The sequence below is a fragment of the Ailuropoda melanoleuca genome, chromosome 13 (genome assembly GCF_002007445.2).
Source record: "Ailuropoda melanoleuca isolate Jingjing chromosome 13, ASM200744v2, whole genome shotgun sequence".
NCBI classification, from domain to species: Eukaryota; Metazoa; Chordata; class Mammalia; order Carnivora; family Ursidae; genus Ailuropoda; species Ailuropoda melanoleuca.
The window spans coordinates 34,657,383-34,670,682 of NC_048230.1; the positions used below are offsets into that span (position 1 = coordinate 34,657,383).

Sequence of the window (13,300 nt, forward strand, 5' to 3'; positions counted from 1 at the left end):
ATACTATTTAATGTATATTCTCAATGCAGTTGATCCTTGAACAACACAGTTTTGAACTACACGTTTCACTTCTATGTGAATTTTTTTCAGTAATGTAAATGTATTTTCTCTTCCTAATGATTTAATAACATTGTCTCTTTTCTAGCTTACCTTATTCCAAGAATACATTATGCAATACATACAACACACAAAATATGCATTAATTGACTGTTAATGTTATTGGTAAGGCTTTCAGCCAACAGTAAGTTGAGTCTTAGCAGGTAAGTTTTTAGGGAGTTAAAAGTTATATGTGGATTTTCAACTGTGTAGGGGTTCAGCACCCCTAACACCCATGTTGTTCAAAGGTCAACTGTATAAAAAACAACTTTTGAGTTGTTAGCCATCGAATAAAATTCTTTAAACTCATGGTTGGTAATTATAAGGTCTAATATTTTATTGAATCTGAATACCGCAATTATACTTAGCTATTTTCAAATGTAAAAATCATCTAATTCTAAAGTTAAGATTGAAAATGTTTTACAAAAGCTTATTTAAACTTCACAGCTTATTGAGGGGCCTGGGTGGCTAAGTTGGTGAAGCGTCTGCCTTTGGCTCAGGTCATGATCCCAGGGTCCTGGAATCCAGCCCCACAGTGGGCTCCCTGCTCAGCGGGGAATCTGTTCCTCCCTCTCCCTCTGCCTGCCTGTACCCCTGCTTGTGTTCTCTCTCTCTCTCTCTCTGTGTCAAATAAATAAATAAAATCTTAAAAAGAAAAAAACTTCACAACTTATTTAATAATGACCCCAAATGTTTTTAAATCAAGTTGCTATATACTAGCTGGGTTGACTGCCATTTAAGAGTTAAAAATGGGGGCGCCAGGGTGGCTCAGTCAGTGAAGCATCTGCCTTCGGCTCAGGTCACGATCCCAGGGTCCCAGGACCGATTCCCGCATCGGGCTCCCTGCTCAGCAGGGAGTCTGCTTCTCCCTCTACCCTTCACCCCACTTGTGCTCACTCTCTCTCTCTCTTGCTCTCTCTCTGGGAAACAAATAAATAAAATCTTTAAAAAAAACAAGAGTTAAAAATGTAGCACTTTTTAATTTTTTTTATGAAAGCAAAACCAAGAGGCCAACATACCTTTTGTTTACCAGACACTATGATAGCTCCATTGTATGACAGGTCATCAGTGCCGTTTCTGTTTGCAAAGTCATCTACTTCCAAAAGTATATTTTGATGCTTCACTGACTGTATAAAATCTTCAATATTTGATTCTAGTATGAAATCAGTAACAGAAGGCCATAGAAAACAAGAACATATATGTCAAATTTTTAACATAAATCACATACACAATTTGAAGTCAATATCTACAGAATAGTATGTGAAGGCATGTGTCTTTGGGCATCATAATAATAATATTAGCTCATTCTACCATCTTTTATTTATCAAATCCAATGCTGTGATGAGTTAGCTTTATAATTCCCTTTTAGTGCATGCTAACACGTGACTATTAAAACAAGATAATTCTAGGGGTGCCTGGGTGGCTCAGTCAGTTAACCGTCTGCTTTCAGCTCAGGTCATGATCCCAGCATCCCGGGATCAAGTCCCATGTCCCGCTCTCTGCTTAGCAGGGAGTCTGCTTCCCCTTCTCCCTCTGCCTGCAGCTCCCCCTGCTTGAGTTCTCTCTCTCTGTCAAATATATAAATAACATCTTTTTAAAAAATAAATAAATAAAACAAGATAATTCTATTTTATGACTCTTGGTTAAAAAAATACATTTGGGGGCACCTGGGTGGCACAGCGGTTAAGCGTCTGCCTTCGGCTCAGGGCATGATCCCGGCGTTATGGGATCGAGCCCCACATCAGGCTCCTCTGCTATGAGCCTGCTTCTTCCTCTCCCACTCCCCCTGCTTGTGTTCCCTCTCTCGCTGGCTGTCTCTATCTCTGTCAAATAAATAAATAAAATCTTTAAAAAAAAATACATTTGAACTCAATAATTTGTGGAAATGCAATAATTTTGTGAGCAGTACTTCAGATGAGCCAGCCTAAAATGGCCAATAATAACACTTCCCTCTCTCCCTTATTCTTTGAAATAACGGCAAAGTAAATACATGTATGTGTATATTAACATATACATAGGGGTGCCTGGGGGGGACAATCAGTTAAGCATCTGGCTCTTGCTTTCGGCTCAGATGGTGATCTCAGGATCATGAGATCAAGCCCCACATTGGGCTCCATGGTCAGTGCACAGTCTGCTTGAGATTCTCTCCCTCTCCCTCTACCTTTCCTGCTCATGTGAACTCTCTCTCTAAAATAAATAAATCTTTAAAGAAAAAAACATATACATCTATTCTATGTACATATCTAGTATATATATCTATATAAATATATATATAGTAAGAAATGAAGAGTGCCACTATCAGACCAAAGTTTTTGATACGTCCCTAATGAAGAAAGCAGATGAGGTTGTTTGACAGAGAAATAAGAGCAAAGAAAACCCACAGCCAAGAGCTCAGAAGAGCAAACAACTACAAAGGTAAAACCAATGTCCGGGATATGGAAACTCAGAGTGGAAAAACTCAAGGGGGCCAAGTGGGCCCTGAAGCCACAGCCATGCTCATTAGCTGGTTAACCACGCCTGAAACAAAGTGACCACGGTTCTCTCCCCATGGTCCACATGGAACAGACGCCAGATGTAGTTGTCCCAGGCATATAAGTCCTCAGACTTAATTTTTAAGGGATACTATTTGGGGAAAACAGCAGTGCAAGATCTAAAGTAACTCCAGACAATTAAAAGGACAGAATGGAATGGGAAAAGAGAAAAAGAGGACTCTTATTTTTTGCTCATTTGGACTTTGAAACGGAGTTCATACTGGGGACACCCAGAAAGGGGTTCTGGGATCATAAAACAGGACGAAGGCCCAGATGAATTAGCATTCCCACCAGGTGGGAAAGGAATGTTTACATAGAAAATAAGCTTTCCATGCATCCATACTCCATCTCCACAGTCACCTAAGGTAGGAAAGGTTAATGGTTACTCACATTCCCTTAGGCAAACAGGGATTCCCTGATTTAAAGATGAACATCTTACCAAGAACCATCATATTTTGAGGAAAGAGGAACAAGATGGCGGAGAAGCTCCAAACTTAAATCACAGAATACCTCACAACTGAGTACAGGGAAGAAAAATAAGTAAGCTAATCCAAGTATATTGTTCTTAGAGTAACTGGAGAAGGAAAATATATACATGAGATAATAATAGACTGAAAAATAAAAATGAATAGGCTGATAATGATTGGCTGAAAATTTCTAGATCATACAAATATATAATTCACAAGGATTTCCATTTTAAGGTAGCACAGTGAATAAAACTTACTTTCTAAAACCCAAATTGAAAAGAAGAATGAGAAACAGAAATTAAAAGACCACTTTTGATTAAAGAGGTATTATAGCTGTATATGAATATTAGAATGGGCTGGGGTACTCATCAAGAGAGGTCTCCAATGCTGAATATATATATATTTCACGTCTTAGGTAGAAATAAAAGCTTCTTCAAAGTTAAATAAGCAGTTAGACAAAACCAATTTTTTAGGATAACAAGAACATGCATTCCAAATTGTCTTAAGGAAGCTTCCTAGATCCTGCTGGAGGGGCATAGGGTATAAAAATGCATTCTGTATATATCAATCAGTGTGTATAATATTTATGGAACAGGTTAGGCTGCTGCAACAAGGAGATCTAGATAAAGTGGTTCAGTCAATATAGAAGCTTATTTCTCTTTCACATAAGAGCTTACGGTGGTCAGGTAGATAGGCAGTTCTGCTTTAACCACGTTATATAGTGACTCACCCATGCTACTTCTGTCAATCCCACCATCTCCATCATCTCCAAAATCAGCGCAAATAGGCACTGTACCTCAGCTGTTTTCTATAAATGAAGTCTAAATACACATTCTCTTCTCTTTGTTTTTCCCCCTCTACATAAAAATAACTTATTTCTGGATTAAATTTTCTTTTTCTCTTCACCTGTGTTATTGATGACCAATAGGCTGGTACGAGGGTCTTCAGGAGGTTGTCCAGGAGAGAGGAAATACAGTTCAGTTTTAAATTCCCAATCACTCTTTTGAATTAATAGAGCATAAAGTATCTTCTCCACAATCAAAGGGAATATTGCAATCCCAAATACCAAGAGTCTACCAATAAAGGAAAAATAACCACATGAATCTGTAGCAATTTTATTTATTGACAGATATTTCACAGTATTTGTTGGGTACGAACTCTGTGCCAGCCAAGAGTATAGGTGCTAAAATTTTGAAAGTAAGGCCTTAGTACCCCACACAGTACTAAAAGGCATCGCTATATAAACACCAGGTATCAAACCATGAAAACTAAACAGACCTGTGTATGAGGCTAATCAGGTGCTACCATACAGGCATTCCTACGGTCAATAAAATGAAATGTATTTATCCATTTTCCGGCAGGAATGTTGGGTACTATGTTCTAGTTTTAAATTCTCTTCTGGTTTAACCCTCTCTTGAAACTCACTAACAAAAACCACAGTACTCTGATACTCACAGGATCAAAAGCTCTCTCCTCCCACGTTTTAACTTTAAGAAACGAAGCCGTGCTATTGTGCAGACCTGCATTTTCCAGAGGCCCATGTCACTCACAGCCTTCTGCATTTCAGGGAAAGAAGAGCAAGCTGGCTCTATTTCATGTAGGCTTTCTGTGTCTCTTATCTCTGCTTGTTCAAAATCTACACATACACACACACACACACACATTATTAATGCCATCCTTGGACATCACAGTTTTCTCTTTTTTGCAACATTAAAAGTTGTTTTACAATGGTTACAAAGCAAACAATATAAGAAACAAATTATATTTATAACGTCCACATTCAATAAACTCAATGATAAAATATAACTAAATTCATACCCAAAGAAGAATTCAGTAAAGTGTGACCTCATTACACCTAGCCTTTGAAAAGATATAGAAGGTCCCACATGTAACAATATTCTGAGGGATTTCAAGAAATATTCTCCATTGAAATAGCCAATCATTGATGCCTAAATGTCAGCTATTAAGCTGTCAGTAATTTCAAAATGTAGGTAAATGATTACGAGCTCTGAAGCCACCAGACCTGTATCTCATTCCCAAATACATGATTTGTAAGTGGCATGATTTAGGACCAATCAAATTAACTGCTCTTAGGTCTAGTTTTCGCCTATGTAGAATGGTGCCAATGCCTTTTGTTGGAAAGGTTTTTGTAGAAAGGTAATGCACTATATCCACACATTGATCAAAGTCTCTGGATAGAGGCTCTGTAAATGACTGTCCTTCTCATTATTACTATCCATTAAAACACACAGGAGATGATCCTAGCTTTTTCTCCATTAAGACCTCAGTGAAATTTTCAACATGAACAAGCTAAGAGCAATTTTTATAAGAAATATCTGCTCAGACTTCATGACCTTGATTGAGAGCCTTTCACATTCTCAGAATATCCAAGGAGCAGTGAGCATCTGGGGATAGGAGAAAACTGCTAAAATAGTAAGCAAATAGTTTGCAAAGAGAAATTTGTTATATTCCAAAAAGGGATCTGTGTTCAGTCCTAGTAATGATGTTAGAAAACAATACAACCCTTCCCAAACAGCAGTCAAATTTGGAATTACTCATATTCTTTAGTGTAAGTCATGCATAAAGCATTATAAAATACTAAATTAATACATGATTATTTGGAAATTGATTTTCTGTTACTTATACAATGAATTTACCTTGTTCAATAGTTGATTTTCCTTCCAGTTTCATGAAGACGTCGTTCAGAGTGGACATGGAAATGTCATAACTCGTCACACCCTGGCCAGAACACTTATCAAGATCATTGAAAAGGTCTAAGGCAACAGACCGGAATAGATACATTTTAAATATCACATTGATAACAAAATCCAGTAAATTAACACTTATTTACAAGATGATCCGGAATATTGTTCAGAAAAATATATGTCTTTGGAATATCACAGAAAGCAAAAGCAACATTTTATTAAAATGTTCTTCTTCTCTGAAATGAATGTCAGAACTTTCCCCTCTACCCTCAATCCATCTGTACTCTACCTTACATTCTCAGCTCATGAACTTCCAGAACACTTCTTTGAGGAAATACGAGCAATCAGAAAAAACATCATCTTCTCACCTCCACACAAATCAGCATTTATTTCTACCCATATTCTGGGTCTTGGTTCTGTACAGGTGGAAGACTTAGAGCTGCGCCCTCCAAGGCTACCTCTTTGACTTGTGTTCTGAATTCCATTCCATTCTGGCATCTTGAGGACTTCCTAAAGTAATCTCCTGCCCTTTTCTGGCCTGTATCATCAGTTTCTCCTTCATGTACTGGGCCATTCCAAACAGCAGGCAAAATGCCATAAGTTAACCCATTAACCAAAAACAACAACAAAAACAAAAACCCAATCTCCCCGCTCCCCAGCCTCCCACTACACACATGCACCCATGGCTCAAAGGTTTGTCTACTTTACCACCTTAAATTTGTCACATCCTATTCAACTGAACCCCCACAAATCCAAACGCTATCCCTATCCCTCCATAGAAACTGTTCTTTCCAAGGTCATCAATGATTCCACATTTTAAATTCAATGGACAAGAGCTTTTTAACAATTCTTTTAACCCTCTCTCTCTCTCATTCAGGGACATTTGAAGCTGTTGACAACTTCATCCTTCTACAAACACTGTCTCCCTTGAGTTAATAGAAACATACGTATTCTTTTGTTTTTCCTTCAAGTTCATGGGGGGTTCTTGATTTCCACCATTCTCTGACTCCTCCTCTACCTTCTCCTGAGGACTCAGTCCTGGATCATCTTCTCTTTTCAAACACTCTTTCCATACGCTCAAATTTGCATTAAATCCATCTGTATGCTGCTGATTCCCAAGTTAAATTCTCACTTTGAGTGTTCTCTGACTTCCAATATCCCATAACCAACAGTCTACTTAGCCACGTGACATCTCAACTTTGAAGTCTAGAAGCATCTCAAAGCAAACATTTCTAAAACAGAACATTAATTCCTCCTTCTCCATCCTACCCAACTGTCTCTCTCATCATTTTATAACAAATGACACCATCTTCCGCCTGGTGATTCGAGCCAAAATTCTAGAAGTCCCTCTGGATTTTTCATCCATCTTTCCACTGGCACCATGGTAGCACACGGATAACATCTTTCCCCTGTAAGTCTGAAATGGTCACACGGCTGGTCTCCCAGCACCTACTCTTCTTTTTCTACATCCAGAGCGCTCTTTTAGAACCAGAGAATGGAAATATAAGTCACATCACATCAATCCCCCATTTAATGACTCTCCGTGGTTTCTCAGCGCATTTAAGATAAAATTCAAACACCACATGACAGCCTCTGAAGCTCTATATGCACAAACCTTCATCTATCCCTACAGCCTCACCCATCCCCACTTGCCAGTCTCCTCCCGCACACACTGCACTCCAGACATCTCTTTCCCCCCTTTGCTTGGAATGCTTTTGATCGTTTTCTTCTTTTGTGCTTCTGGCAATCTATATAAACCCCAGCCTGACATGAGCTTTCTCTCTAAACCATATGGCTTTGTTTATTATTGCATTATACAATGTAATACACCTTGGCTTATGTGTGTGTCCACTTCTCCCCACCCAATGGAATGTACCCTCCATGAGGGTAGGGACTCAGATGTCTTATTTAACTCTGTATCTCTAGTGCCCCAAGCAGTGCCTTTTATGTAATAGGTTCCCAATAAACTTTTACTATTATCTTTCATATTTCCTATAGGACATAAGAACGTCACTGGACTTGCAGAGGCCTAGGGTCAGAATAAAGAGGCTGTCATAGACCAAAACATCAACACCAGGGACTCTGGTGGTATCAACATATAACTCACTATTTTCCTTCCCCAACCAAACAAAAGGCTAGTTGTATCTCACTGGACAGAATAACACAGTATAGCCTATTGACTTGAGAACACCACCTTACAGCTCCTATAAGGACACGGAGAGCTGCCTTATTTGGGGGTGAGACTAAATCTGAATTCCTGAGTATTTGCTTAATAAGACTGAATCATACAAATGAGCCTCTTTAAATCAGGGATGCAGAGAGTTAAACCTTTAATAAACTAAATGTTTAGATAAAAAGGAAGCTTTTAAATTAAAAAAGACAGATCTATTTCCTCATTTGTAAGACAGGGAAGACTATAGCACCTACCTCACAGAATAGTTGTAAGACTAAATGAGTTGATATATATGCAACTATTAGGAACAGTGCCTGACTCATGGCAAACACTGTACAAAGAGTTAGCTATTATTAGAATTACTTATCAAACAAATCCTAGGTTAGGACTGCTACTCAGCAGACTGGGAACCCATGGTGAATACTTTTGCCAAATAAACTATTTTTTCTGCAAAATATATATACACACAATTAAATTAAAATATAAAAGGGAACCTATAGCAGACACCTTGAAGCCCCGCTCCCATCCCTTCTGTACTCACTTATATGCAATAAATCTGCTTATTAACACCTGCCTGCTGTTCTGGGCCGTGAGGTATGCTAAGCTCATGTTAAGTACAAGCCATATGGGTCAGAAAATTAATGCTCCTGAAGGCATCTCAACCAGTGAAGGGTAGGGAGTGGCAAATAAATACCCCAGCTTTCTCACCCCTCTCCTGATGTAACACTGAGCCCCTTGCTCACTTATTCAGTTATTTATTCTGATGGTATTACATCTCAATTTCATATTGCAACCACCTGCTCAATAATGCAAACTTCCCTTGCCTCCTTTGCTCCCCACTCTCATGTCCCCATTCCCTCCTGGTGTTTCTAGGCATCAGTTACCAAACAAGGTGCACTCAAGTCCTCATTTCAAGTTCTGCTTTTTAGGGAACCCAACCTAAGACAAAATCCAAATCCATTAAATAATGAAAGCTGTAATAATGAGGTGAACACTTGTTCCCAAATTTCATTCCATCATAATCATATTTAAGTTACCTGGAAATTTATTTGTCCTTTCCATGGGCAAAGTATACACAAGCTTTTCTTTGTTTTCTGTTTTTAATTTAGCATCAGGGATGTAATGATTAATGAAGGATGTTATTTTTTCTGGATCACATACTTCATTTCTGTACAAACTAATATTTAAAAGAAAAGATCATTGATTTGTGTTTTCTCTACTGCTATCACAAAAGAAGGGCTTTTACTGAATACCTAGCCTCTGAGTACTACCTTACTTGGCTTTAGGGAACAAACAAAATGAGTGAATAACAACAACAACAACAGAAATAATAATAATAATAATAATAATGCCATCAGTTCGAAAAATCTTATGATCTATGTGGAGGAGTTGTATAAATTCAGAACAATTACAAATATACAAACAAATGCATGCTGTAAGTTAAACTATATTTCAAGTAGGAAGATAAACAGAGCAAGGCAAGTGCATTAGGTAGAAGAAATTGCTTAAGGAAAATAATTACACCAGATTGTGATGATATCAGGAATTAGTGACTAATAGGGAAGTTTGGTCTACATGCATGGTTTGTTTGGCCATAGGGTTTTTGGTTTGGGTTTTTAAAAATTCTTTTCACCTGGACACACTTTCTTGTTAGATACAGTGCTCTTAACTCTCTCCCATTTTTGATACTAGCTTCTGAAATCATTTGATTTCGTGCCCAATGAAAGAATGAAAATATGTTACAAGATCATTTGAGGGAGATGGAGGGTGGGAAGAAGAGAGAGATTTAGGATGCTCAGAGAGGCTACCTAGACAGCAGTCCATGAAGTAGCCCTGCTGGGATCTGTAAGCCTGGGCTTATACCTTTGAAATTTTGCTTATCATTAGCATTAATAAAGGCAGGAAAAACATTTGGGAAACACTAGTTAATAGTTTGACAAAGATGAAGCACAAGGTCAACTGTCCCTCCTAATTGTCTGCCTTTTTGATATACCAGTATTGAAAACATATATATGGGGCGCCTGGGTGGCTGAGTCGGTTAAGTGTCTGCCTTCTGTTCAGGTTGTGATCCTGGGGTCCTGGGATCCAGGAGCCCCATGTCTGGCTCCCTGATCAGTGGGAGCCTGCTTCTCCCTCTTCCCCTGCCCCTCCTCACTCCCCACTCATGCACTTTCTCTCTCTCAAATAAACAAATAAAATCTTTTAAAAAAAGAAAACATACATATATGTATATGTGTGTAGATATATATATATGTATATATCCAAACTATCCCCAAAGTCTTTACCTTAAGTGATATCCAAGACCCCATTTTCTCTTCAAAAAGACAGAAGACCCTGCACACTTCAGTCTCCCATTGGACATGATCACTTTTCTATCTGATTAAAAAGAAGCAAAAAAGAAAGGATGATGGGAGTCATTTCTTCCCTCTCTAGAAAATATAGGTGAGAAGACAATGCTCAGATTTCCAAACGAGAAGTGCGCTACAGGAAACAAATGTAACTAACATATATTAAGAAATTTGAAATACACAGTAAAATTGATGCATTTAAAATAAGCTTATGTGTTCCAGTCTATTTCTGTGCCTTACAATAATTCTTGAAAAAAAAACCCCAGAAATTACATTGGCATATTTCCCATTCTGTATGCTAAAGAATAAGTGAATATTTTTCAACCAGATATATATTGATTTCAATGTTTAAATTAATCAAAACAAAAAAAAGCCTTACAATATTTTATTAGTGGTCACAATGTAGCAAATGTAGTCAGTGAGGAATTCTAGGCGGGGATTAGACTCTCGTCATTCCCCAGAATACTAAGGAATGGAGCACACATGAAAGTCATGGGAGCACAGTGCTTGTCCTAGAAATATACATTTCCCAAATTCTTTATTATAAAACTGAGATAAAACCAACAAATACCAGCCAGGATGTCAGCCTCATCCATGAGATTGGTACTCAAAAGGATCACACGGCCTGCTTTGTGTTCCTTGAGGAAACTCCATACTCGATGCCTTGAAAAGGGATCCAACCCAGCAGTTGGTTCATCTAATAGCAAAATCTACAGAAGATGAAAATGTATAACATATCTCTCTCCCACATTAACTTTTCCCACATGGTAGCATGGATAACAATAATAAGTCAAATAATAACTATCCAACCATTTAGGTCCGGTATACTTATATTCATAGTTTAACAGCAGATTCTCTCCTGATACATTACAATGAAATCCCTACTACTAAAAGAGCTTGACTTCTTACTACTCAATCTGCATTCCACGGCATGCAGAATCTCACTTACTTGAGGGTCTCCTAAAATGGCAATCCCAAAGGTCAGCTTTCTTTTCTGTCCTTCACTTAAATGTTTAGCAAGGTTATCCTGAATGTTTTGTATGTCCAATTCTAATAAGATTCTTTGTACCTATGCAAGAAAATACACAAAGCTTAAGAATCCAAGAAAATTCATTTTTTACGATTTTAACTGTCCATTACAGCGGATCTTTTTTATAGGACCTCATTACCTAAATTGTATTCATAACAGGGCAGGTAAATCACGAAGGCAAATTCTGTGGTCATGATTTAACTTGGCAAATTTAACTTGCTAATCCAAGCATGGCCATTTACCTCTTGTTCCACTTCCTGTGGCTGAATCCCTTTTATTTTAGCAAACAGCCTGAGGTTTTCCTTCACAGTGAGCACCTCAAATTGAACATTGAATTGAGGACAAACACCAGTTATCTTTTTGATTTCCTCCAAGTCTTGCATTTCAGAGAGATTTTTATTATAGATAGTAACTGATCCTAAAAATAGACGTTAAAATAATTTAACATTGGTAAGATAATATGTTTTATTAATGCTTAGAGATCTTATTCAGGAAAATATTGGCATAGATTCACAAATATCTAAAATAATGACTTCACAATGTATTAACAACTACAAATTAATATTAACATAAATATATGTTCAGGGCAGAATATATTTTCTCTGGAATATCACATAGCAATGGAATAAGGCTAATGATTTTCATAAAAATTTGGGAAATATAAAGTATATTCAAAAACCTATAGTCTGAATCATGAGAGACTATGGACTGAGAAACTGAGGGCTTCAGAGGGGAGGGGGGTGGGGGAATGGGATAGACTGGTGATGGGTAGTAAGGAGGGCACGTATTGCATGGTGCACTGGGTGTTATACGCAACTAATGAATCATCGAACTTTACAACAGAAACCAGGGATGTACTGTATGATGACTAACATAATATAATAAAAAAAAACATTAAAAAAACCCCTATAGTCTGGTAAATGATGTTAGATAAACAAACATTGTTTTCTCTTAAGCATTTTAACCTCAAAATAAGAAAGGCAACATATGACCTCTGGACATCTTGCCTTTGAGAAATTTCTTTTTGCTCACCTTCTGTTGGAACAGACGACCCATTAAGGATGTTCAGTAATGAAGATTTGCCAGCTCCACTATGACCCAGAACTGCTGTGATTTGACCTTCATATATGTCAAAGAGCAAGTCTGTTTTTAAAATAAAATATTAGCATTATAAATAAGAGGGCATTAGAAAGAGCTGGTTCTAAGAGTAGAACAAAAATTTATTTTAGTTGTATAGTCTCAAGCATTTAAATAGTTTAAAACATATAATATCCAATATTTTCCTGGCTGCTAAAATAACCTGGTTACTGTAGAATGTTTGTAAAATAAATACAACCACGTAAGAAGATAAATTTAACTATAATTTCAAATGTTAACACTGTAATACACTTTCTTCCTGTGTATATGCATGTGCATACATGAACATGTAAATATATATATATATGGATTTTGATCATACTCTATTCTTTCCTAGCTTACATTTGCAAATGTTAAATGATAAACATTTTTCATGGCATTAATTACCTTCCAAAATATATTCACCAAAAATATGTGTTTTCCCCTGTTATAAATTTTCTATTCTTTTATTACAAACCTTTTGCATTTACAGGTCGGTAGGAAAAAAATCATTTATTTAAGAATCCTTTACTATTTTTTTTGTTTGTTTTCTTTACCACCAAGTGAAAACCAAACTCTGTTATGAAAAGTTATTGGATAAAATTTTATAATTTTATAAAATAAGAATTTTGTAATATGTTATATCTAAGAGATCAGGTTCCTTCAATTAAATTATGTGACCTACTTTCAAACATTATTGAAATTAATTAACAACTGGGATGAATTCCAGTTCACCCATTTCCATCTGGATGATCTTGGATAAACTAAACAGCTATTAAATGTGCTGGTAATAATAATTACATCTAAAGAGAAAATTCTTCCTATTATAATACA

At 37.0% G+C, this 13,300-nt stretch overlaps 1 protein-coding gene across 2 annotated transcripts in view; it reads right to left on the reverse strand.

Moving 5' to 3' along the window:
- ABCA6 (ATP binding cassette subfamily A member 6) overlaps positions 1-13,300 on the reverse strand; it is a 70,882-nt gene that overhangs the window by 23,857 nt on the left and 33,725 nt on the right. For both annotated transcript variants that reach the window (XM_034641182.1, XM_034641181.1), the window contains exons 12-21: positions 12,383-12,493; positions 11,593-11,768; positions 11,270-11,389; positions 10,892-11,030; positions 10,258-10,348; positions 9,010-9,149; positions 5,752-5,868; positions 4,550-4,730; positions 4,001-4,167; positions 1,116-1,249 (exon numbers count right to left, since the gene is read on the reverse strand). In XM_034641182.1, coding sequence (XP_034497073.1) covers positions 1,116-1,249; positions 4,001-4,167; positions 4,550-4,730; positions 5,752-5,868; positions 9,010-9,149; positions 10,258-10,348; positions 10,892-11,030; positions 11,270-11,389; positions 11,593-11,768; positions 12,383-12,493 — 1,376 coding nt within the window. The remainder of the gene's footprint in view (positions 1-1,115; positions 1,250-4,000; positions 4,168-4,549; positions 4,731-5,751; positions 5,869-9,009; positions 9,150-10,257; positions 10,349-10,891; positions 11,031-11,269; positions 11,390-11,592; positions 11,769-12,382; positions 12,494-13,300) is intronic.